The sequence below is a fragment of the Salminus brasiliensis genome, chromosome 2, assembly GCF_030463535.1.
Source record: "Salminus brasiliensis chromosome 2, fSalBra1.hap2, whole genome shotgun sequence".
Classification (NCBI taxonomy): domain Eukaryota; kingdom Metazoa; phylum Chordata; class Actinopteri; order Characiformes; family Bryconidae; genus Salminus; species Salminus brasiliensis.
In genome coordinates this window covers 25017107-25044757 of record NC_132879.1, presented here as the reverse complement: position 1 = coordinate 25044757, position 27651 = coordinate 25017107, and the positions used below count along the sequence as shown (strand labels likewise).

The window sequence follows — 27651 nt, the reverse complement described above, 5'->3', positions numbered from 1 at the left end:
CTGCTGCGTCCAACATGGTTCAGCACACCAATCAGTGATGTTACAATTTGATATTTTTCCATGATCAAAACTTACAAAAATATTACAATATCTCAGTTAAACACATGTGATTACGGCAGAGTGGGACATAATTTGAAATTTCCAGGAACTCTTACTGATTAGGAATTAAATTAAAACAAACACGCACACACCAAAATCCTTTAGGTAGGTGAATGTAGTCTTGTTTTTTACAGGGTTGGAGTTCTTGCCTGACTAGGGAATCTCACCCTGTCTGCGTGATCATCTCTTTAAAGGCTTCCATGTGAACACTCACCTGTCCAACCAAGCCGCAGACAACCTCTCATCCAGCTCCTGCACATGGAGCAGTCTGGTTTCTTCGGTTGCCTTGAAGATTTCCATGGCAACCTCCATCCTCACTAAAGTTCCAGCGGCTGCTGTGGTGATCTCCGCAACAGTATCAGTTGTTGCTATGGTGATTTCATCAGCTTTTCTAGCTGCTGTGGTGATTTCCTTGGACACCACAGTCGTTGCCTGAGTCTCAGTGGTGGCTGTAGAGGTCTCTGTAACAGCTGTAGCAGGAACCTGACTGAATTCAGTGTGCTTGTGCTCCTGAAACCAACAGGACACATTCACATGGTGGCCTTTATTACTGCCAGACAACACAGGTTCACACGCTTAGATTTTAGTTCAGTTTCATATATTTACCTTTCTTCAGCACTGACAACATCTCTATCATCCTCTGCAGGATGTACTTGCTTCCTCTGCTTCTGAAAAACATATTCACGTGTTCGATTTTACACAAACTCCTCATAAGCCATTATTATTTCATTATATCTAAAAACATTCTCGCTAAATGTTCTACTAATTATTAACAGTTTTTATTATGGTTGAAAAAGTAGACTTATCCGCTTACAAAGCCACAGAAGACAGGGAATGTCAATAGCATCAGTAACCTGACTGAGCTCAGGGTTTGCTGTGTTTGTGCTCCTAAAATGAACCGAGAAGGACATAAATGCAAACACGCTGTTTCACCAAATCCAAATGAATTCAGAATTACTGAGTTATTTGCAACAATAACACAAGCTTAAAGGCGTTTCCACATATCCCAGGTCTCCATGAGCAGGTTCTTCTCACTGTTCAGCAGGTGGCAGTATAAAGTTTAAAGAAAGAAGTCCTTGGGTTCTCCTTGTTGTCTGAACGACAAGAATACTACAGTCTTATAGAGGTAACGTTCTTATGCACCAGGAGTGATGGCTTGTATTTTTCCAATTAATGTATAAACAATTTCAAATAATAATAATAATAAGAAGAATAATAATAATAAATAGTGACTAACTAAAATATTTCCCCTTTATCTATTTATCCTGAGTCAACTATATCATATGATCTATTTTTAGGGATGATGTATCTGCAGAAGCTACAGAAGCAAGAAAATTAGACCAGTAAGGGCGATTCATTCAACTATGCAGCTATGGTGAGTTTTCATAGAGGCGAAACACCTCATGGACCTAATTTTTTAACTGGCTCACTCATACATTCAGTTTTAGCAGGTTGAAGGTGGAATATTAGAATTAGTATTCAAATAGCTTTTGGTGCTTTGCATGAATAACATGGCGTGTCCTTGTTTATTATTATCCCACTCCACAAATGTTGGCTCTTGGCCTTTTATTTATTTTTTCCACAAATTATTGTAATGATATTATTACTATTAGGTGGATGGATAGTGATACATGTGTTTCAAAAATACTATATATAAAAATATTAGGTAACTTGGCACTTTAACATTATTTCTTTATTTTGCCTGCAGATCACGAAGGACGCGTCCAATGCGAGAAGCTATCGCGGGACTTCGTGAAGATCACTTCCATCGCCTCCTCCACTCTGCCCCTATCGTTTCCACACCGGCTGTGTGTGTGTTGGTGTGTGTGTGTGTGTAACGTGTGAAGAGCAGCGCGCCGGTGGTCAGCTGATTCCTTTCGGCGCGCGCTATCGCTCAGCTCCAGCGTGCTCGAGACCAGCTTCAGGGTCCAGCCAGGCGAGCCGTTTATCAAGCAGGCACCCCAGTCTTTACCTCAGAAGAGCCAGAAACCCGCTGAGCGCGAGCAGGGTAGCCCAGCGGTACCCGACGACGGAGAAAGAGGGAGAGAAAATGTCGCGTCCGGGAAACCCAATGCTGGTTTTGTTGGGGGTGTTGGTGCTGCACACAGTGTGTGCACAGAACGGTAAGGTGTGAAATCAGCCTTCTGGGGTTTATGTCATGTTTACTCGGTGTGTGCGGACGGCTGGAGCCTGCGGTGATTTGGGCTCAGGTTAAAACTCAAGCCGCTTTCCTCCGAGATGACATACCTGCTAACTGCTCGGACTAACGCAGAGGCACGTTATACAGGGGCTTTAGCTTCCGTATTCACGATTTGATTAGCTAGCTAGATGTCTCGATGAGGGTTGAACTAAATGGTGGTTAGACTAACCTCACGATCATATGACATATAAGCGTAGACTAACGTTAGAGGAATGTTCATGTAGGACATACAGCCACCCGTTGCAAATAGGCTTGGTTGTGTTTCCTTATCAGTATGCTTGTTCGGCCACGAATCAGCCGAAGCCCTTTTCCTGTTAGGGGTTTATGAGAAACCCGCACTAAAATCTGTCCTCCACCTTTGGCAAATATTTCTGCATTAACCAACTCTCAGCGTTTACATAATGATGGTGGAGAGAACCGTGCGTGCACCGGTCTTCTGCAGCACCGAAAATAGCCCCACTTCATTCTGCTGCATGTTTCTATTTATAGAGGCGATGCAGCAGTGGGATGCATGGCGGTAATGTCCTCCTCCTGGTGGTCCTGTTCAAGTCCTAATGTGAAGCAGAACAGTGCCTAATGACACTGAGTCAGAAAGCGCGATCGCACTGTGTAGATGAACGATCGCCATGAGGAGCTCGTCTGCATCAAGCTGAGGCTTCTTGGTTGAACCTGAGGAATGTGTTGAGGTCGCCCCATTTCACAGATCTGAGAGCAGCTCCACCTCCTCCGCTGCCAGCCTTAATCATAAAAGAAAAGCTGGCAGGCTGATCTCAGATCAGCAAGAAGCAACTTCCACCAGCACCCCCAAGAATATGGCCGTGCAAGTGGGAATGCCTTGCAGTAGCCTACATCAGTCAGAGACTATGCAACACACACAGTTATATTTGACAGAAATACATGAAACGCATGGTGGAAGAAATCATTGAATCATTTACCTCACTATTCTCAGACTTTAAGCTTGGGTGTAGGAGAAGGCTTAGTTTCCCCAGCTTTTTCTGTTGACCTCATTCTGCAAAAAACACCTAATGGAATCACCCTACGGTTTCTCAGTGAGCTCAGGTTGCAGCATTTTGAATAGGTTATTCCTGGCACCTTCCCTTGCACCTCCTTCGTCTGTCCTCTCAAACACAAGTGTGCGCGGATGCACTGACCCATTTTAGCCTCTGAACGAGCCCCTTTGCTGCCTTGTAGGCAAGAGAGAATTTCTGCATTCTGTTCCGCCTGAGGCCGACCCCGTTCGTGTGTGTGCATTAGGCCTACTGCAGCATGCAAACCCTGGCTGCCCACATATTATCTGGGCCCACTAGCTCTTCAAAGTCTCGCATCCTGACTTCACGACTGAAGAACCCCATTATGTTCTTGAATCCCATGAAGGTTTTTAATAGACTGATCAAATGTGGTTTCAAGCCATTTCCCAGGGATGGCTCATATTAATTAACTTGCTAATTAATTTAGATGTAGCGGTCAGACACAGTGTTGGTTTTTCATATCCTCGGTTACATATTTTATCTTTGTTTGGTTTTGGGTTTCTCTTTTGTGTTTGAGAAGGCAGGCCAGATATTTCACATTATTTCAGTTTCATGAAGCAGGATGTTCAGTGTTCTAAAGCTTTGTGTTAAGTTCTTAATAGCGTATGATGTCAAAATGTAGTATTGACTGTTGTAAGCCTACAACAGGTAAATATGCTGCATCTGATTTGGACTTGCTGTTAGAGGCATCTACTCATAAACCACTAACTACTGTGGTGGAAGTTGAGAAACAACACAACCCTGTCTTGTGTTGCAGTGAGTAATAACTTTATTCGAGCAACAGAATATAGTTGCTCCCTAACAAGTAAGCATGGCTTTCTTATATACATGGAAATGAGGAAGTTGAAACGGTCACAGACAGTTTCAGTTCCTGTTGACAGTGTCTGGTACACCAAAATATCAACTCCCACATTGTTGTGCAACAGACTTCATATTTAAATTCTGATGACCCCTGCAAGTGTACATGCACATATTAGGAACACTCAGACTTATTCTACCATATAAGGGCATAAACTTGAGCAACCTACAAATCAGAGTGTAACTACTCCTAACTTAAGCTTAATGATGACTCACAGAGTACATGTGTTCTATACATGTGCCATGGTATTGCATACTGCATAGGAGAGAAACAGCATAACTTGATTACAATACATTGAAGTACACTTGCATACTACTAGATTAAGAATCACACACAAAGTAATAAGGTTTTCCGTAACACTACCTGTGGTGTAAAAAAACAAACAAAAAAAAAAAAAACGTGTGCCTGGTCTGATGAATCCCAGTAGCTGAAAAATGTCAAAAGTGAGAGAAGGTAAGAGGATGTCATAGGATGTCACAGGTGTGACATTGCATTGACATTTGCTTGACTTGCAGTATGAAGTGTAGTGACACTAGGGGTGGACATTATGGCAGCATTTGTTTTATTTTATTCTTGTAATAATAAATTACATCACATTATTTAACACAGTTTGTTCCTGGACATTGTGGAAATTGTCAGTGCTAAAAGCCCTGACCGGCTGCATATTTCAGTAAACAGAACACAGAATTATATAAGTGGATTCAGCTACTGTTTATTATTTATTTATTTATCTATTTATTAATCATTTTTAATTTCCCAAACCTTGAAATTGTGTATTGTGAACCCATCAAGCAGCGTTGGTATTCTTGTCATGTTGACCATCCCCTCGTGTCACTTTATCAAATATGGTCATTTTTGTTGTGTGTGCCATTTGGATGTGCCTTCTCAGTACTGATATAAAGCGCCTCTATGTAATGTACACTCTTAAAAATAACGATGCTTCAAATGGTTGTTTGAGCACAGCTGTAGAAGAACTACTTTTGTTTCAATAAGGAACCATATTAGTGAGATTGTCAGTACAAAGAGCTTTTAAATTGGTTATGAACCTTTACATCATGCAAAGGTTTTTTTAGGCCTTATCCTATGGCCTTGCTCAAATAACCATTCGAAGGTGTAGGAGTTACAGGCTGATGATTGAATCTCGCAAGTTACAAGACAGCTCAAAAGATGTGCAATACAGGAGAACATTGGGATTAAAAACAAATTGTTATAGTTGACAGTAGAGTTTTGTTTTTCAGAGGGTTTTTAATCTTCTGTTGTGTGGTAAAACAGTGCCATGCTCATTTTTCTGGCAGTTTAGCTATTAACCATTGCCTTGATTTTCCTCAAAGCCTCAGAACACATGTCCTTCGAGAATATTCAAGGAAACATCAACAACAATCCCTCAGCGCATGCAAGAGGACAACTTCCTGGTTTCTCATTGCTAATTCCTTAATGTAGACCATTTTGTATAAAGAATAGGATTTTTTTTGTGCTGTGATGGTAGTTGGTAACATGTTTGTGTTCTCTGCAGTAACAGTAGTTAGTGTTGGTATGGAAATTTTAGTATAGTTACTGTGGGGGTGGCAGGTGTGTGTGTGACCATGTGTGTGTGTGTGTGTCATCCCTCCCCCAATGACATGGGCTGCGTACCTGCTTGGTTGCTGTAGCGTGCTTCTATGGAAACGGAGTTTGTCTTTGAGAGCACACCCACACAAGAACAGTGAGAAATCTCAATGAAATGTGCAACATCAAATCATTGTGGTTACAGAAGCACTGTTGTTCAAGGTCATTTTTCTTCATTTATGGGCTTGAATTTTAAGGGCCATGTTTCGTTCATCGGCAGTTTCTTTCTGTTTTTCTGTTCTGTTCAGTTGTCTTAACCTATTTTCTAGTTCATTTAATTGACTATTTCCATTTTTGGTTTTAATCCATGTTTGTGTTTTCTCTTTTGCACCCACTTCCTTTTTCCCCCTATTTTCCGATCTGTCTTTTTTTTTTTTTTTTTTTTTTTTTTTTTTTTTTCTTTTTTTTTTCTTTTTTCTTTCTTTTTTCTTTGCGTCATCTCCTACACCCCACTCTGCCCCCTCCTCAGCGGGCTTTATAAAGTCTCCCTTGTCTGAGACTAAACTGACCGATGACACGTTTGAGCTGTACTGTGATGTAGTTGGAAACCCCACGCCTGAGGTCCAGTGGTGGTATGCAGACGTGAACAGTGCTGATGGCTTCCTTCAGCTGTGGGATGGTGCACGTGAGCGACGCGTCTCCATCAACACGGCCTATGGAACCAATGGGGTTAGCGTGCTTGCTGTCATGCATGTCACCACAGAGGATTCTGGGATTTATGAGTGCCGAGCCAGTAACAACCCGCAACGCAATGATCTTCACCAAAATCCATCAACTGTCTGGATACGAGCCCAGGCAACAGTTACCGTGTTGCAGAGTGAGTCAATTAAGTGTAGTGCTTCCAGTGTAGAGTGGTAACACAAGCCATATGCCCCCGGCTTGGGTAGTGCTAGTGAACAAGACCAAAACACCTGTCTTGCCCTTGTGTCCTCTATTCTCTAGATTAAATGTCTGGATACTATCCCTATACAAACTGAAGAGCAGACCTCTTGTATCCCTCTCCACTTGTGACTGAAGCCAAAAATGCTGTCTGTAACCTTTTACATAAGTGGTTCCACAGTGGTGCTGTAGCCCGCAGACCTGCAAACTACAAATATTCCCACAAGGAATGCAACAGAGGCTATTGGCCTAAGAATATTATGCTGTAAGGGCTGAAGTTTTATAAGATGTTTATATACACTGATCAGCCATAACATTAACACCACTGACAGGTAAGAAAACCGATTCATTATAGTGAATAGATTTTATGAATCTATTCATTTTATGAATATATTTATTATAGATTCATGAAATGGACAAGCATGAGGATCTGAGCTCTGTTGTCTAGACAAATTGTGATGGCTACATGACCGGGTCAAAACATCAGGTGTGTTTTATAGGCACAGGTTTTTTTAGTATGCAGTGGTCAGAACCTGCCAAAAGTGATCCAGGGAAGGACAAGCAGTGAACTGATGACAGGGTCATGGCTCATAGATGATTGAGGAGGCTCCACCTCACAAGTTGCAGGACAGCTAATGTCTTGGTGCCAGAGATCACAGGACACACATTCAGAGGTCTTGTGGAGGCCATGCCTTAAATGGTCAGATCTGTTGTGGTGACACAAGGGGGACCTACTTAATATTATGCAGGTGGGGTTAATTATATGGCTGATCAGTGTACATGCACAGTGAAAGGAGGCTAACAAAGTATGCAGAGAAACAGATGGACTACAGTCTGTAATTATAGAAGTACGAAGTGCTCCTATGTGGTAAGTGGGGCTGATATAATGGGCTGAGGTCATTCCAAATCAGGGGTGGTCAGAATAACATTCTGATATAATTGTACATATCACACTCAGGACAAAATCTTGTATCTATGTTGTGTGAACAAAAAAAACCTGTAAGTTGTGAAATTATGTTCCTACAACAACAGTACATTTTTATAATCATTGGAGTTTTGGAGGAAGTAAATACATTGAAATAAGTTGTGCAGTCTTAAACGAGCAGTCTATTGCACAGTGGATACAGAGTATCCTACTGACTATTGTACTGAAGACAGAAAGTGGAGGAGAAGGTTCTATTGAGTTTCTGTCACCATTTAGTCATGGTTTTAACATACCTTCATTAAGTGTGTTTGATCAAGCTCAGACACGAAATGAAATGGCTTTTAGAATTGAATCTTTACTTGCACTGAAATTGTGGATGACCTCAGAGCAGCTTCTAGTTGATGTTGATATTTGAGATGTCTACCGCTGCAGTGCTGGTAGCCTTTCAGAATACTGTAAATAACAACTGGATGCAGTGAGAGGATTTTCATTGTGCAACATAAGCACATTTATGGTGAAGTATAGGATGGTGGAGGTTTGCTTTCTGCTTTTAAAAGTCATCTAGAATCTAGACTTATTGACACACTAATAGACAAATGACAAAAAGAGTCAACTTGACATTGCACAAAAAAGTACTTTTGTCTATCAGCATCTTCTCTTGTGCTAAAAATGTCTTGGTTGTAGGTGTATTGGTCATGTGAGGCAAAGCATTCAACAGTCATACTTTGACAGTTTCAGCATCACCAAATATACAGACTGAATATGCCACCTCAACAGGTTTGGCAGAATAAAACGTCATCAAACATCACTAGGACTTTGACTGGCCCCAGGTCCGATGTGAAATGACCAGGTGGGTTTGCCTTTAAAAGTCAGTCCTGCACCAGTCCTGGTGCAGATATTCTTGTTAGTATTCCACGTATAATGCACTCAAATCAAGCATATTTACATGATTATTTGGCAGCCACTGCCAGAAGGCTTATACCAGGTACTGTTGGAGCCTCTAGCAGGGCGGTGATCAACAAACATTTATAACCTGTGTGAGAAGCAGGTATTTTGGCCTTGATGTACTGTCATTCAACAGTAGAAGAGTTGACCGTGCTGTTATTTATAGAAAGGTATAGTTCATAGACAATGTCAAACTGTGGTACATCTTGTTGATGTTGAGGGACTGATTTTGGTATTATTCCTTGAACATGTTGACCTCGTTGAAAGATGTGGGTTTTTTTTGTAGTGTTTTTTTTTTTTGTAGTGTTCATTTGTACTGTGACTGTCAAAAATGTGTGGACAAACCAATTAGTAATTGATGCCATGCAGTGTTGTCTTTTGCTTTGCACTGATTAAGTGTGTGTGTTTTCAGAGCCATCAATTAATGTGTCAGATCACATCACCTTACCCACGGATACCAATCTGCCACAAGTCACGCTGCAGTGCAACCTGACTACTGTACCGTACACCCACCGTGACAGCTACTGGACCAAGAATGGAGAGGAAATCCCGACCACACGGACTGAGCAGAAGAACATTGAATACAAGTAAAGGCTACATGTGACTGTTTGCTTACTGAGAGTTGTTTTTATAGAAGGGTTCTTCAGTTCTGGTGCTGGAGGGCATCTTTAAGATTTCCCAAATCAGACAAATGACAGAGGAGTTGAACCTTGTCTCTTAGGGGTGAGGCCGTACCTAACCATAATGATCAATAAACAGACTGTACTTACAGCCAACCCTACAGGACTGGGATTGAAGAACTCTGCTACTTAAAGCGCTTCATGTTTCTGTTATATTTGTTTCATTTTTTGTTTTAATATAAAGAAGCCATAAATATAGTTTAGTATTCAATACATGTCCAGTATTTAGCCAGAAATTGATCTGACACTCAGTAGTATATATTGGTAGTATATATCCCAGTATATATTGGTGCTATGTAAGTTCAGTTAATGGCCTCCTTTAGTCTGTCCCCATGTTGCTAATCCTTCCGTCTGACTCCTAATTGAATCAGACTGACCAGATACGCACAGAGAGACGCTCTACGTTTAACCTGTGTTGCTGATCTCAGAGATCATGTTGTTGGGGCTGGAAACATGTAAGTGTGGGCCAAGTCAACGATTAAACCCTCAGAGCAGTGATCCACCTCTCTGTGTCAGCCTTCATTAAAGAAGGCTCTGGTTATTTGTTTCTCCAGAATTCTGGTGTCCCCATTCACAGCAGGGTCTAGGTTTAATGCACTTATGGCTATATAAAGCACATGACACTAATAGCAGGCCTGTCTTTGTGTTTAAGTAACAATACAGAACACAGAATACAAGCGAGATGTGCAGTTGAAAAAGAAGCCGCTGGCAGTTGACAAAAATAACAAGACAAAAATAGCTACTAGCACCGCACAGAGCCTGCTTAAGACAAAGAACAACAATGGTAGTGCTTAGTTAAACAATACCTAAAAAATAATGGAAATCTCCTGGAATATCAGTCTATAGAGGGGGAAAAAATTACCCTTCAACAGACATGTTCTTACTTACTTTTTATTGAGTAGCAGGGTCGGCGTGGCCCCATTTATGGGTCAGATTATCTATAATCTAAATGCTTGTAAAAGCAAAGCTTATTTTTGTTCACCTAATAACTTTTATGGCATCTGTTTAAGGGCAAGGTACAAAGTTTATTCCTCAGCATTTACGAATGTTTCTCTTGGGTGGTAGTGACGCAAAATATAAAATGTGTCTGCTCTTCTTGCTCCTATGTTTTGTAATATTAATGCTGGTAAAGCATGCATATGTATATTTAATAATTAATGACAGTGTCATTGAAAGCAATACGCCACACAAAAGATTATGTAGCTGGTAGTTGCTAAGCAACATCACACACCTCTCTTGATGTCTCAACTTGATGACAGTGAAGGACAAGTGGTAGCATTCTTAATCATTTTTTCCACCCCCACAGAATCAACAAGCCAAGGGCAGAGGACGCAGGGGAGTACATGTGTGTGTATACATTTGAAATGGCGCCTCCAGCCAATGCCAGCATTGAAGTGAAATGTAAGATCTCTTTTCTCTGAAACATCTTTAAAGGCTGTTTTACCTGCTCTTTTTGGATTCACCTGTGTATAATGTTCCCCTGCGTTTTAAAAAGGTTTATTTGGTAGGGGTATTGGTTGGCAATTAATTAATAACTATTAAGTAAAATAAAAAAAAGAACAACATTGATAATAAGCTCAAAAAGTGATCTCTATAGCACTTAAGAATATATATTAAAATGTATACACAATCACATCATGTTTAAAATGCATTGATGAAGTTAACGTAAAGAAATGGAACTAACATAATGTTAATAGCAAACTTCATAAAGGGAACCCAGTGCATAGAGGAGGGCAATGTTCCATATATGCAATATCACAATATGGGCCATATGACTTCAAATCAGTATAGCAATAAGCTAAACATTTTACCTCAATCATACCGCCATGTCGCAGACGAGACAGACATACTTGTTTGTTTTGTGATTATATTTTGATTGTTTATAATTTGACAACAGAATGAAATATACATACGAGAGAGAGAGAGAGAGAGAGAGAGAGAGAGAGAGAGAGAGAGAGAGAGAGAGAGAGAGAGAGAGAGAGAGAGAGAGAGAGAGAGAGAGAACAAGATTAATACAGTATAGAAGTGGCAGCACTGGTTAATCTCATACAAAAGAGAACTGAAGATAGTAACTGATATATATGGCTAAAGGAGCCATATAAAATTTGTTTTAATTCTTGAATTGCATCACAACATGATGCATCAGTAGAAAGACTGGCCTTATTGATTCTTTCTGTACTACATTCAACACAGGCAGTGTTATAGGTTAAGACAATCTATAATCGTTTTACATGTATGTTTGGATTGATTCACATCAGCATCAAAAAAGAAAGGAACGCTGTCCTCAATTAGTAGAAGTAAGCAAGGATCTAGATCTATGGTTACACTTGTAATGTCCTTTAAACTGTCCATCCTGTATTTCCAAAAACACTGAGTAAAGGGACACTCCAAAAATGTATGTAGAAGGGTGCCTTTAGCGTTGTTCTTACAATAATTACAGTTGGAGCCTGAAGTATGCATCATTAGAAGGCACTTTATATGGTAAAATAATATGGCAAAATTTAATATGGCAAAACATTTGATGGATAAACTTTTTAGTTTACATTAGGTAGGGGTTAGGGATGTTCTTGCACAATACTTTGTGCAATAATACTTTTTGTGATATAAATTGGAACCAGTGGTGCTATATTAAAAATTCTATCACATTAGTTTTCTCACAAACTGCTCTAAAGTATACAGACTAAATATGCTCTCTCTGTAATGAAATATGCAGTTAGTGCTCTAGAAGTGCTGATATTCACATGCTCGGAAAAGCATATGGTGGCACGTTGTAATGTAATTTTATTACAGTAACTATAAATATAATCAAAGCTTAACAGACAACAGCAACATTTCCATTTATTTATTTAAGTATTTTTAGTTTTGTTAATGAAGACCAAAGTCATGAAGGCAAGTGATTGATAAATACTTGCAGGTGCAAAGTTCTTATGTACTTTTCTCCTTCTCTTCCTCCCCCCATCTTTCCATCTCTGTGTCTGTGTGCTTCAGATACTGCAACGTTTAATGATTAGTGTCAGCCTAGTACCTCAAAAACAGCTACACTCACTGTGCTGTGTTGCTCTCTGCAGCACATGCTGAGTCGGAGATACAAAGCTTTGAATCCGAGAAAGTGCATGACTGCATGACGCTTAGTATCTGTGTGACAGCATGCTCTGTTCGGCTGGAAGGCTACATTTTACTGGGTCTCCCGACATTAAGCCTTTCATGCAAGTTGTCATGAATGATTCATTAGTAAATTGTTTAGATATAAAGAATTTAATACATTGTGTAGAATCCTGTTTGGTCTCATCCACTCCCTTGTATCGCAGTAGATCACCCTTACAAGACAGACTTTGTGAAAAGTGTGGGCAGTAGGGTGGAAATGGAGAACAGTCATGAAGGTGTATGAAATTTTAGCAGAACTTGATCACCTGGCTCTCTTTCACCACTGCTCACACTGAGTAGCAGATGGGTTACGAACAATTCTTGGCAGTACCACATTGGGAAAAAGGGGAAAAACTACACATTTCATTAGTGTGTGTTTTTTTTAATCCCTTTAATGTGAACTAAGCCTTATAGTTAAATAAAAGCTTTTAAATAAAGATTTGTTCTAAACGTACACTTTACAGCTTCATCTACTGTACTGTTTGCTCATAGTGAATAATAAGTGGATTTGAAAAAATAATTCACACCTTGTTTCATGCTCTGAAAAAACTGAAATGTCATGTACTGTTTATAAAAAAGGAAGATTTCCTGAAAAAAAGAGTTGTTTTGCTGCCGACAGTGTCTTTATGTCCTTTTGCTTTTCTCCTTCAGCTGCTCCAGACATCACAGGACATAAGCGCAGTGAGAATAAGAATGAGGGAGAACGCGCTGTCCTCTACTGCAAGTCCGTGGGTTACCCTCACCCTATGTGGTCCTGGCGCAAGTTAGACGATGGTGCCTCTTTCGTACGTTTTACTTACTTACTTCTGTTACTTCTGTTTTGTTTGTTTTTGTTCCTTATTTTTTTTCTTAGAGGTTTTACAGAAATGAAAACTAACATTGCCAACTCCAAAGGCATTTAATGCAGTGTTAACTTTCAACACATCAGAGTCATAGCATTGGCTAATTATCAAATCCTCCTTGAGCTGAAAGTGGATTAGAGCAGGGTAAGCATGTTGTGCAAAAAACAAGGTGGGAGCTGGGTTACCCTGCCCTAATGCACAGATGTTTCCTGCTCTTACACACAAGTACTGGATGTGTAACTGTACAGGAATCTGGTCCTACAGTACAAAAGTACTGTATGATAACCTCAAAAAACTTATTTTGTAAATTGCTTGGCCATTTTTCTCACTAATTTGAAAGTTGTGGATAGTGATGTTTCCTATGTTATTTTCTTCTGCATTCAAGGTTAGAATTATAATATAAAAATCATTCCCTCTCAGAAAGCTAAAGTGAGTACAGGCAGAATACTACACTAAACAAAAAGTGTGTCATTCTAAAACAAAAAAATGACACGGGGGGGGGGGTCTTTTCATGAATGCAAAGCATAGTTTATGCATCCAAATGGTCTTTGAAGTTATCATTTCTTTAAAGAACTATTACCTTTAGTTGTTTCATGCAAGTATTTTGGGCAAATACACTTCCCCTTAAATTGGTAACCAAATTCTTCAATTTGTGTAAAAAATAAGGTTTTATGTAACATGTTGAATTGTTTTATAAAGCTTCGTCATGAGTAAGTGATCATGCTTCCAACTTGAACCTTTATGTTTGTGACTGACCCTCCCCTCTTACCCTCATGTCCCTCAATCCCCCATCCTTCTTTAATCACCTTACAGGACATTGACAATTCCTCTGGCCGCTTTTTTATCAGCAACAAGGATAACTACACAGAGCTGTCAATCATTAACCTGGATATCCTCTCTGACCCTGGAGAATACGAGTGCAGCGCCAATAACATTATCGGAAACTCTACCATGACCTCAGTTCTGCGTGTCCGAAGTAACCTGGCCCCTCTCTGGCCCCTGCTGGGGGTACTAGCCGAAATCCTTGTTTTGGTCCTCATCATTGTTATCTATGAGAAACGCAAGAAGCCTGATGAGGTGCCTGATGGTGAGTTAATATTTCAGAGCTGGGTTACAGTTGTTAGGCTGTTTATAACCTTCTTTAAAAATTGGATACGAGTTAAAAGAAAGTAAAGGTGAGTTAACAGTCTTAAATGCACCTTAAAGAAATGCTATGAGATCAAATTCCTACTTCTGAATAGATAATTGAATGCATTACACTTGACATTTCATTGATCAAGCGACTGTCTTGGGATAGGTTTCACAGATGTGTGATGGTCACTTTATAACGCCATTGTTTTTCCCCCACAGCCTCTCAGAGCAAGCTCTTTGGAACAATTTGACTGTTATCTGATACTGATGTTCTGTCACGCTTAATAATTCAGTCTGAGGAAGTCCAGCCCAAACACACACACACACACACACACACACACACACACACACACACACACACACACACACATGCAGTCCAAATGAGGTCGGTCATCTGGCCCTAATCTGATATTCAGGAGAAATGTGACTCCATAGTGTATGGGTAGCTCGCGAGCATTCAATTATTCATGTCTGCGGAGGTCTAGTCCCAGGGTACTTTGTTTCCACCTGTACTATGCTAAAAGGAAAGCCCAGGTCTGCTCACAGTTTTTCTTACTGAAGACATCTCTCAGTAGTCTAACGCCTGTAGTTCCTGTGAAACAATTTGAAGGAAAGTTGTCTAGTTTGCAGCAGACTTGCGAGTGTCCGGCCACAGTTTTGTAATTGTAGAAATGCTACACTTCAGGTGCGCTAATGATAATGGGCTTGGCTAATATATGCACTGTGAAACACTGCCATCTGGTGGCTAAGAATCTCCTTCCTCCTTTCACTCAGGTGTTGGAGTAAGTTATGTTTAGACGTTTTGATTTTGTAATGCACCTCTCTCTCCCTGATTTGCATAACCTTAAACACTGGGTGGTAAGTGAGAGAACCTGCATGATCTTTAAGCCTGAATTTGCTGTCCATCTAAACATCTTCCACTACATTCACCCATATAATGATGTGCATTATACGCTCTTCCTGGCTTGAGTCCAATAAATAGAGTTGGATTCTTCTTTTTCTTTGATTTAAAATAGATTGCTTTCCTCACTGTGAATAGTTTGACTTTAAACTGAGCTCATGGAGATTTTTTTCCTTCTTTAGATATTTCATTTATGTTTACATAAGCATGAAATATCTAGATTCTCAGAGTTCTGACATTAGCAGTATATTTAAATACCATGATGTGCATTTACCGTAAAAACAAACAAACATTAATTTAACTGATAATGCAACCCTGTCATCTTTTGAATGACTACAAAAAACAGCATTTGTTTTTTGTCTTTTATTAGAAATGTGACATTTTGGTTTTACTAACATGTAGTCCACTGTGGAATCATATTGTAGATTGTGGTTTAACATATGCATGACAAATGCACTGCATAAGAATGCTTCTGACATGCGTGTCCTACCCTAACATTCTCAATGTTTTACTTCCTAATCTGCTTAAGACGATGAACCAGCTGGCCCAATGTAAGTATCATCCAGTCCGTCTCCTTTGTGATTGCCATTAAGGTTCTGGATGCATTAAGACAGTCAGCGTTGTTTCCGCTACAGATGCACCTTGCCCCTGCAATGCAGCACAAATGTAACGCACCTGATCCAACTGATCACCGTCTTTTCTGTCAACCATGACGAATCCGTGTGTCGTTTGGAGTTATAGTTTTCAAACTGTATGTGGAAGCAGATAATGCAGTGAGATGGGCGTAATGTGCTGCTGAGACTTTGCTAAGATTCCGGTCTAAAACCAGCATTTTATAAGACCTAGACAGGCATACTGTCCTTCCTGTTTGCCTCTCGTTTTGAGTGTGAAATGCCATATTAAGTAAAACTGTCTTAATATTCCAGACCTTAATATTGTATTCTTTGGCGGATCATACTACTATAATGACATGTAGGACAATAAAATGAGTCAGCTCAAGGTCTCATACTTTACTCATCAATAGAAACAGAACATTGATTGTAATTTATTTTCACATTGAGTGAGACTGTTCTAGTAGAGGTCTTCTCATGAGATGTTCAGTACAGACCTCCTAAAGATCAGTCAAGTCCTAAACTTGATTTGTGGCTTTATTTGACCTGTTGAATGATGTGTCTCCCAGGAAAACTAATTCAACTAACAACCACAAAGACAAAAACCTGCGTCAAAGGAACACAAACTGAGCTATCCAACAGTAAAGTAAGAATATATATATTTTTTTTTTTACTTATTTTGTGCTGAATTCAAATGATTTTATTTATGAAACGTTCTATATGCAGTGCCATGAAAGAGTAGTTTTCTCCCTTACCTGATTACCTCTATAAATGCATTTGTTGCACTAAATAGTTTTCAAACAAAATGTCACCTAAAACAAGCTGAACACAAGGAAACTCCTTTTCATAAAGGGGGTAAATCTCAGCACCTTGGTCATCCATGTGGAAAAAGTGTAATCCAATGGTTCTTGAGCTTCACACGACTGACTGGTGACCAGATATTCTGGATTTTCAAATATAAGAAATCTTTGTTCCTTTAGCTTAGAAGTGCTTTACACTTTGCAACTCTATGTAAAGCATATTTTCCTCTTTCTAACGGTGCAGTAATAAACTGGGGAGTGTGGGACCTATAGTTCTTTGTTGTTAGCAGAGGTTTGTCTAGGTTCTTTAGTGAATTCCTGGATAAGTTGGTGGTGGAATTTGGGTAGGCCATCTACTTTTTTTTCCAACACTGAAGTTCAGTGTTCCAAGTTTCAGCCATTCTCATTCTGGAGATACTGATTCACTGGTGCTTCAGAGCCTTAGAATAGGCTTCATAAACCTTTCCAGACCGATTTTTGTATTTGTTTTAGAAACTTCTTTTTCATCTATTTCCACAATTTCATTTTTTCCCAGAATAGTGTGATGCATGTTGAGACATTTAAGTTCACATGGAATGCTTCCGAATTGATGTTTAGGTTCCACTGGGCTGACTGTTATAGAGTCTGTGTGTGGTTTAAATGATCCCGGTTGTGTGATCAGTGATCATTTATATAGTATGTTCTGTTAAGTCACATTGTGATTGTCTTCTGTTTACTTTAGTTTGGAGATGAATTACTAAAACTTTTAAATGATTTATACAAAAATAGAAGAAATCAGGAGGGAGCTTTTAATGGCACTGTATGGTTTAGAATTGATAGTACTTCAATTAATAACTCACTTACAACTAAAGGCCCTCTGGCCCTCTGCTCTTTTTATGTTATTTTATTCCAGGTGAAGACATTCATATCATGACCACATGAACGTAACATGAAGGAGTTCACTAATTACGAAAGCATATCGGGACTAAGAAAGAAGTATCAGTAAGACGAAATCTGTACGACCACTCGAGGCATGCCTTATGAGTTTGACGTGAAGAGGATGTCCGACAAGAATGAAACATGACTATAAATGCCGTGAATATTACAAATATTTTATTGCATGATTGTGTTGCTTTTTATTTATCTTTTGTTCATAATGACATTTTGTTTTCATGTCAACAAATAGACAGGTAGTGCATGCAAGATATTAATCTGCTATTCGATACAGACATGGGGTTTGGTTTGTGTATTTCAGAGTGGTTTCATGTAGATAACATTTATATTTCAAGCAAACCTTCTAACTTACTGCAGCGTAAACAAATCTACCACCATATTTGTGGTATGACAGGTTTTGTACAGTTTATCATTTCACTGCAGACCCTATTTAGATCATTTTATTTATTTATGTTAGGCTTCAATAAAAATAAGGGCTTTTCAGTGTCCTACCATGGTTAATTTGTACAGATATTGTACATTTACTTATTTCTGTATCAATCATGTATCTGGAGATATCCATAATTATCTGAATGTTATTCATTCTGATGCACTTGTGTGTGTTCAGGTGTAAGTGCGAATCAGTAATGCCATTTTCAATTCTTAACCTTAAATATATGACTCAGCTTTCTATGTATGCATAATATACAGCATGGCTTTTATCCTATGCAATATTTGTTCATATATAGTCGAATAAGCATTTTTTGCTATTGGCTTTCGGTTGCGTATTTTAAGCTTTAATATTATAGGTTTGCCATAAATAGCAACGTGCACTGTTGCACAAACCATCATTCAAAGACTCTTGCCGATGTCCAGACACACACTGCTCTACTCCATCTGCATGAGCTCCCTGCCAGTGCAAAGGTATAACTGTACAGGGGGAAAAAACAAAGTGGGTCATACAGCACATTCATATCATTTTTAACAATTAAAAATTCCAAAGTGATTATTTTGTGTCTGTGTCTCTTCTTCTTCTTGGTCACTTGACCTGCTCAGGGACAAAAATCCCCCACAAAACACAATCATAGCACACTAATGTCCAAATGTTTTTGTTGTGAATATTTTTTGGGGGTCTACCAGATCTTTTGAGTTAAGGATCAACCGTAGTCCAATTCACTTGATCCATGTAGTGAAGGCCTCCAGTGAAAGTTAAACATTAGAGCCATGATTAGGATGAGGCACCTATCACTCAAGGAAATATGCTAATGGAACTGTCTGCTTCCAATGTTCTGAATGAGTTCTACTCAGTGTGGGCTACAGATGTATAATGGTTGACTGCAGCAGTGATCAGTGAAACACTAGCAGCAGTTCTATCAACACACCAGACGGGGGCATTAGTGGCCAACAGTTAAAAATACTACACTCAAAAGCCTGCATACTTTCTTCTATTGCACCAAAATGAGCTGCAGAGGCTGCAATGTATCATTAATATCCTGATGTTTTAAACAGAAATTATTATTATATGACTACTGTTGTCAGAAAGAAGTTAGTAGCTAGGACAGGTATTTTCCTATTTAGAATTAATACATTTAATTGGCAGCCTATGCTCAAGTGTCCTGATTTCCCAATTCCATAATGTTAAAGCACTGTTTTTAAGTTTTCTCCCTCCTTGTATGTGGTGTGCTTTTATATACAAAGTAAGTAATGCTACTAAATGTAGTGATAATATACCAACATATCCAAAAAAAACAACAACTTACAAGTATGCACCTCCAGCCATTTTCTCTCATTCTGTGTAGGAATGGAGAATTACTGGACAGGCAGCACATCTGACTCATATACATATTGTGCTCTATAAAGACCACACTCTTTATCTGTACCAGTACAGATTACACTGACGCCCTATGGTGCCTCTTCCAACAGCCTTGTCAAAGGACTCGGTACCATGACCTGACCATCTGACTTGTTAAACTGTTTTTTTTTTAAAACTCCAGATTATGTAATGGTACACAAATGATGACCATATAGAAGGAGGCATTGCATCAACATTTGCACAGTTTGCAGTACATTTGTACTTGGGTATTTACTTTTTTTTTCTCTTTCTTCAGTGTTAAATTATGCAGTCACTTACTCATTCCCCAGAACTTTACCTTCGCTTGCGTGCTCTGATTAGACCCTGTTACTGCAGAACACCACAGGTGCGGATGTTTGGGACCGACTGTCCTGTCTTGTATTGTATTGCCTCTGGTTTTTGTTGCTCTATTCATCCATAAAGCTAAAGCTCCGAATCCCAATAACAGTGCAGTGTCGTGTGGAGGTAAAAGAGTCCTGACCTGGGAAAATTGGATGACTTTTAGCACCCCCCCCCCCCCTCCCTCTGTCTTGCCATTCCATCATTCCTCTTCCGTTCTCGTCAGCATAGCCTCTGGACGCAAGCTCCACATGTCAAGCACTGTCTCTAATTGCTCCTCTTTGTCCTACAACAGCAGCATCCCTACGTGTTTTATTGCCCACGCTAACGCTAACGCTAACGGGACATTCACATCACCACACTGGAGCATTCTGATGGGATCTGGCCACATCCTGACCTATCCTCGCTGCACAATTAACAAACACCCTATTCAAGGACACACTTGCTTGTGTCAGACTTCAAATCTGAGTCATGTACCTCCCCCCCCCACCCCCCCACCTCTCCTTCCCAAACGCTCTGCTGTGATCACCTGATGCACGTGCCTAACCCCTAACCGTGTCTTCATCCCCTATTACTGGCGCGTTCTTTCTTCCCCCTCGTGTAAAAGATCCCACTTTGCTTCGCATCCCTTGCGCACATCAGCAACATCAATTGCACAGACGCGAGGCTGTGTCGTTTTTTTTTTTTCTTCTTCTTCTTCTTCTTCTTGCAATCACCCCCCTACCCACCTCCACCCACCCCCTAGCATCCATCCAACCATCCATCCCCTCCCCTCCTATCCCATCCTATCCCCTCCCCTCCCCTCCCCACCAGCGTTGGTTTAGGTGCTTCGAGCTTATTTGCTGTGGCACCGCGCGCGCGCTCCGTCTCTCTCCTCTTCACTCATTCACTCCGACCCACGAAAAGCTGCGGGACGCTGCTGGATTACGCGCTGCGTGTGGCTGGCTGGCTGGCAGGCTGGCTGGCTGGCTCGATCGCTTTACACAGGTCACCGTTTTCGTTTCGGGTTCCAGGGCTGCTTGTTTTGGGAGGGGGGTTTGTCTGGCTCGCGCGTCGTCACATCGTTTACCTAACCCCTGTCTACCCATTCATTCATCCTTCCTTTCAACAGCAGCAGCTCGACGCTGGTCGCTGGTCGCTCTCTCTCCCCCTCTCTCGCTCTCTCGCTCTCTCGTTCTCTCTCTCTCTCTCTTTCTCATCTTTCTCCCCCACTGGCGGGATGGACGGCACGCGCTGCTCTCCAGCTTCTCTCCGCGATGCCCATGTCATCTGAGGCTTAAGAAGAAAAACCAACACAAAACAAGTTGTCTCTCGACCTCCACTGCTCTCTTCCCTTCGTTCAGCTTCCATCCCTGTTGTTGACATGGACCGGCTGCACGCGTCCATGCGCAAGCGTCTCTACAGCCACGGGGACGCCGCGGAGGACGGCGAGCAGGACGCGCGCAGGAAGAGCGTGAGGATGAAACAGCTGTTGCCCTCCGCCTCCCCGACCGGGAGCAGCGGAGAGAGAGAAAGAGCAGGGGGTGAGAGAGGAGGAGGAAGCGGAGGAGGCGAGACGGAGACGGACGTGGGCAGCAGAGCGTTCAGCAGAGCGAACGGAGACTGCCGGAGGTTCAGGGGCAGCAGCAGCATGCCAGAGGGAGATGCAGCCGAGCAGAGGCGCCTCATCACTGAGGAGGAGGCCAGTCCTGAGGAGGAGGAGGAGGAGGAGGAAGAGGAGGATGAGCAGGAGGAGGAGAAGAGGAGGAAGAGGGAGCGAGATAGAAAGAGGGAAAGGGAGGAAGAGGAGGTGGTGGTGGAGGAGAGGGAGAGAGAAAGGACACCCAGTCTGGGGAAGTTGGAGAGTGGCGAGCAAATGGACGAGGAAAGGCTGTACCAGGCTGGCTTCATGCACAGGCAGCTGGGCGCCATGCTGCAGCCCGGGGTCAACAAGTTCTCCCTGCGCATGTTCGGCAGCGAGAAGGCCGTGGAGAGGGAGCAGGAGAGGGTCAAGTCGGCCGGCTTCTGGATCATCCACCCCTACAGTGACTTCAGGTCTTTCTCGCATGAATGTCATTTTCATGAGCCCGTAGCCTGAGCCGAGCAGAGGTCACTCTATTGGCAAGACATTCATCAGGTTTTTATAGCCTATTAAACCCATCTTCCATTCAGTTCTAAGGGCTTCAGCCTCGTAAATCATCTTACCGAAAGTATAGGCCTGGACACATCGTCCTTTCAGTTCTGTTGGGGTTTAGTGGTTAAATGAGCTCATTAGACATTAGGCCTAACCACTTCTTTCATTCACTCCAGTTGGAACCTATGTTCCACTCTTTTAAATGGGTCTTACTGTGCACGTCACTTTAGTGGAAATATTGGCTTTCAATTCTAAGGGGTTTACTGTTTAAATTAGCTCATTCAAATATATTGCTAAGCTGCATAAATCAAACCTTACCATCTCATCTAACCATTCAGTTCTAAAGGGCTCTACCGTGTAAATCAGATCATGACAAATATAGGCCTGAATGCTCATTTCATTGCATAAAACACACTGGTTTTCCTTTTACAGAGGGTTCGTGGGAAAACTAACACGCTCTGTTTTTATAGGCTGGTTTATAGCACCAGCAAACGCATTATGATTACTCCTGAGTCTTACCAGATAGTGTTGCTGTCTTCTATGTTGTTAGCAAGCTCACGAGATTATAGCTGGTTAACTTTTAGTCTTGCCTGCTCTTTGCCTCCACCAGTTTGGCTTTCTCAAGCCTTACCAGTAAGAAAAGAAGCCAGTGCCTCTCTTCTGATGTGTGTTTGGCTCCAGTTTAGCAGTCAGCTGAGGTAGTCCAGTTTCTATGGAGCAGACATTAAAGGGAAAAGATGTGAAAGTGAAAGCCGCTCATCTAGTGCTAGCTTTTATTCTAGCATGGATCCTCGTTTACAACATCATTGATTTTTGTGATCATCGTGTGCCGAGTTCAAGCTGCCCTTCTGCAGACGCTGTCACAGAAGCTGCGGTCACGAGGCCTGGTTCACCAAGCAACCTGTATTCCTACAACTAGCAGAGTCTGGTAGTGATGTTCTGCTCTCTCACATCAATAACATGATATATTCTTCTGTTGTTCGTCACGCTTAGTTAGTGGGCTGGGCTTATGTCTGTTTTGGATAGGCCAGCTGATCTTTCGAAGGTGCACATAGCAGTGTTTGAGGTTCACGGTATGGCAGTTATGTGTATTGAACACTGGGTATTCAACTATGCCGAGGGAAGTAGAGTTTGGCATTCTAGGGTCCCTTTTAAGCATAGTCATGAACCTTAATTTATGTTTTATGAGTTTTACTGTATAAATGAGCTCTTTAAAAAACTAATTCTCCACCTCTCCAGTTTCATGGCATCACATGTATTCAGTAAATAAGGCTACAGCGATATGGATTTGATATGTGTTCTGTATTTACTGTTGCTTTATCATTGATTGTGGTTATGCATTTGTCGGACTGTATTTACCACCTCTGGACCTTGAGTGAGCTAAAGACATTTAAAGTGGAAAGTGGAGCCATGGTGTTACTCTCCAAAACCTCAGTGTGGTCTATTGATTGAACTGCAGACCAGTCATGGTTAATGTCCCTCGACAGACAAATAATGGAAGTGCTAAAGTTTGATCATCTGTTTCTTCCACTTATTATATGAATATATATATTTATACATTTAATGGCATTTGGAAATATGATAAACAATATATTGACAACAGAGTGGCTAATGTGGCCTAATGTGAGGTGGTTTGGTGAATCCAATCTGAGTCCAGTGTTTCTAGCTGTCAGTCAAAGTAAATAGAGGCAACAGAGGTCAATGAAGATTGTTCATTCTTTCATTCCACATTTACATGAGTTCTCTCTATCGCTTCCAACAGACTAGCAGGCTAGCAGTGCTTGTCATTGGTTATAGAGCCTGGAAATGGGGTAATCAAAATGGGTTAACATAACCATGGGCATTATTAGGAGCCAACATCAGAGGAGATTATAGCAACACAATTTATTTAATGGATCTCTCCTGGTGTGGACCGGGAGACAGGGATAGAAGGGGCAATAGTAACAGTGAGGTGATTGAAATGGACCACATGGCCTTGGCACGGTTATGATGGAGCGCCTAAAATAGGCCACATGACATGTGATGCTGTAGTTAATGCACTGTTTATGGGTGATTGCTTCATTGTTTGTTTGGATATCACTTTAGGCATACAATTCAGGATTATGCTGATGGTAACAGTGGAGTTAAATTTCAATCTCATTTATGCTTCATGTGTAATTGATGTGCCAATAATAAGAGAGAATGAGAGATCGCTGTCATTTTTCTGTCGTGTGCTTATCAGTCTCAGTGTTGTGTGTAATAGGGATGTTTTCCTTTCGTGTTGAGCAAGAACAGAAAGCATTTACTACAGACAAAGGGAATGAAATTAGAATAGAGGTGCATCAATCCAACTTTTTTCTCTCAATACTGATTTCAATATCTGAACTAGTAACGAGTATCGGTTAATACTAAGTACTGATCCAGTACTAGTGCTGTGTTGGGGCAATAGCACAGTACATGGATGTGACTATACAGTAGAAACTAGTATACCACAAAGAAAACCAGGGGTGCTGACTGGGAGTTTGTCCAAACAACTCTAAAAAATCTGCCAAAATACCCTGTCAGTCACAGGCCCATGGAGTCATCCTTCTTTCCTCCCATACTGCTCCCCTGGAGAAGACTGTCATACAACAACAGTCTATCCTGTTTTAAATTATTACTAAATTCTAGAAATTCTATAATTTTACTATTTAAACAGTAATAAATATTTATGCTTCTGTCTTTTTTAGAATCCAAAATTAGTTGATAGAGTCATCCTGAATCTCTGCTGATTTATGCTTCCTGTCCCCATTCTCTCCTCTCCATCTCCCTCTCATGATCTCTGACCGTTCCACCACATTGAGTGAGATAGATGTACTTTTGCACCAACATCCATTGACTGATTTCATTACCTGCAGTAGCAGTTGTTGACAGAGTAAAGAGGCAGGAGTTTGTGCCATATAAATTTAGGATGCGTGAACAGGCTGGTTGAGTCCAGCTGCGCACTAAACATCTGGGTGACAGAGATGATGACTGGTGCTGGCAACCAGAGATGACACACTTTCCTGAGAGAGCTGGGATGGAGATTGGCAAAGACAATTAGGACTCATAAAATGCTCAGCAATAACAGATAGAGATGGAGAATGAGAGTGCATTTTTGGCAGATGAACAATAGAAAGCTGATTATCACAAAGGCTTTAGTTTGCCTGAGCTGTATTCATGTGCTAGAGAACAGCCTTGTTTGACATTCTTAAACTCTCCTTAATGCAGATGCCCAACCGTGAGAGATTACATCACTATGTGTTGTATCAGCACAGTATGCTGTTGTTTGGTTCAGGCAATTATTTTGTTAATTAAATCCTTCCTAAAAACTTTACCAACACACAGGGGATCTGGAGGGCAGTCGTCCTTTATATTGTCTTAAAATTGTAATGATGAGTGGGCCAATAGAAATTCTCTAATTAACTTTTCTATACAGCACAATAAGACATATATACAGAGTCAATATTTAAATTATGTGACCAACACAGATAGCCATTGATCTAGTAAGAATCATTGTTATCTTATTCAGTAATGACTTTCTCTAAAGTATTTAAAAATATGCACACCAGAAGGTATTTCTAGATGTTTAATTTGATATTCCAAAAACAATTGTGGGAACAAGATGTTTATTAAATAATAAACAACATATAGCTATTTATAGTAATGTCTTCTCAAACAAACCGCCTTTGATCCCAGATTTTTAATAACAAGGAATTATGAATGTTAATTTTACCATAACCTCATTCCTGATGCTATATAGCTACATAACACAACTGTCACCTACAAACCTGTTTAGCAATTCTTAGCAAAACACCTTTTATTTTCTATAAATACATATAATACACACACAAATTTTTGTGCTTCACAAAGTAACAAAAAATAAAGCAATAAAGCCATAAAACGTTGTTTAAATATATTATTGCTGTCATACAAAATAAAATTGCCATAATTTGATTCTGTAAAATGTGTATTTCATGTAAAAATTTCCTGATGAATAGACCAGTAGAAATGACTAAAACAAAGGAATAAAAAAAAAAAACATTACACTCGTTACAATCATTGCATCTTTTACACTGTAATTCCTTTCTGTAAAGCTGCCATTTCGGAGAAACAAGGTTTTTGTCTGGCAGCAACAATATGTGTTTAATATGGGCAGTTTCGGCAAGTCTGCATAGCTTCCATAGGGAGATTGTTATAGGGAGTTATTCACAGTATATCACTTTGCAGTATGTTTACATGCTGGGTTTGTTTGATTATCCCTTTTGTCATGGCTGCACAGTATAGGGTAACAGGACACTTTCCATAAGCACATACCTGTAGTTGCATCATCGACCTGTGTGTTTTCTCCTGACATGATTTAGCACTCCTCATAAAAAAACTGTTTAACTTTCCTTATCATCTTTATAGCTTGTGTTGAAAAGCAAGCATGTGTGGTGTGAATTGTAAACTACTGTAAATGGTCATTGTTACTGCAATCCTGTCTGTAAGCTTCTGCAAGTTTCTAGCTTGTTATGGGATCCAGCCTACAGAAAGTAGAGATAGATAACACAGAATTATGACAAAAAATATTGATAGTTGATCATTAATATATGCAGTTTAATATTTCTGAATGCAGGTAAGATATACTGCTTAAGATTTATGAGTTTAAAGAACCTTATAAAGGTTTTATAAACCATCATTTAGGTTCCAAAAGTGGTTCCTCTACGCCATCACTTAAAGAACCACCTGAAGCACCTTTATTTTAAAGAGTGCAAAGTACAACCTGTCCTAAACAACATTCACTTCATCGTGGTATAATTGGCTATGGTTAGATGTTAATAATTATGATATAACTGTATGGATTTTAAATGTGTCTTCTTATAACCCCCACAATGTTCTAGAGATCGCATTCAGACTGAAAGACAGGTTACAGCGTGATGGCTGAATAATATTGTTCAAACAACACCGGCTTAAAAGTGTTATAAAAAATGACAGAGGGATTATTGTGTTCTCTGTCCAGTTCTTTGTGCAAAACAGAACGTTTGGTCATGCTTACCTAAAACATAGTGTAAATGTATGATCTGTTTAGTACGACATTTCTGTGCAATTACTGTCCCTCTTGTTCTCTTTCTACAGACCGATCTGACCACTGTAGCATCTGCCCAAGGCCAAATGTCAAAGGCAAATCCTTTATAATCTGAAAACTGAGAATAAGCTGACAGCTTTACTGACACTTTGTATAGATGGTTTGTTCTTGGGTAATCTCCACCAAAGCTCGGTCCAAGCAATGTTGAAAAGACCTGGACAAATGTTCTGAAAGTGGAGTGGTATTATTTAATGGAACATCGAGAGCACATTAGCATTAGAGCAATAGAGTAGCTGTACATTAGAACAGCAGCATGGCAAATAATGGTGGGTTGTTCAGACGGCTGCGTAACTAGAGATTTCATGGTATAGGAAGGTTTGTCTCACCAACTCAGTGTTGACTAACAGTTCCTGTTATAGTTTCTATTACATCTCTTGTTAATGTATCTTTTTAGTTTCATGACCAGATTTTGCACTCTTTTTGCAAAACACCCAAAATAGCCTAGCTGGTAGGCCATTTGTGTTTCATGCGTTGTCCCATTTTTATTAACCACTTATCCGAGGTAAATCTCTAATAGGATTTTTTCATTTTTGATTGGGATGGGTTGTAAATCCCTACCAGATTGTTTCAAAATGCTGAGCGCTGCTTTCTCTCACTGCAATCCATACTGGTCTATAGGGCATATCAATCCCTAAGTGTGATCGATGCCTGCTTAATTACA

General features: G+C 40.4%; 2 protein-coding genes across 5 annotated transcripts in view; both read left to right on the top strand.

The window, feature by feature from the left end:
• Positions 1-1871: 1871 nt before the first annotated feature.
• Positions 1872-18567, top strand: nptna (neuroplastin a). 2 transcript variants are annotated; one of them, XM_072671819.1, is made up of 9 exons: positions 1872-2222; positions 6261-6608; positions 8953-9127; positions 10527-10621; positions 13016-13149; positions 14020-14293; positions 15768-15789; positions 16419-16495; positions 17542-18567. In XM_072671819.1, the coding sequence occupies exons 1-8, from the start codon at positions 2150-2152 to the stop codon at positions 16477-16479; spliced, it is 1182 nt and encodes a 393-aa protein (XP_072527920.1). In that variant the 5' UTR covers positions 1872-2149; the 3' UTR covers positions 16480-16495; positions 17542-18567. The 2 variants fall into 2 exon arrangements, with proteins under 2 accessions (XP_072527920.1, XP_072527921.1); XM_072671820.1 differs by lacking the exon at positions 6261-6608 and having other exon boundaries at positions 1886-2222.
• A 2086-nt stretch (positions 18568-20653) lies between these two features.
• The window catches only part of hcn4l (hyperpolarization activated cyclic nucleotide-gated potassium channel 4l), a 28485-nt gene continuing 21487 nt past the window's right edge, over positions 20654-27651 (top strand). For 2 of the 3 annotated variants that reach the window (XM_072671793.1, XM_072671809.1), the window contains exon 1: positions 20654-21786. In XM_072671793.1, the coding sequence (XP_072527894.1) occupies positions 21116-21786 (671 nt within the window). In that variant the 5' untranslated portion in view covers positions 20654-21115. Of the gene's footprint in view, positions 21787-21835; positions 21869-27651 lie in introns of those variants that run through there. The other variant, XM_072671801.1, reaches the window with a different exon arrangement.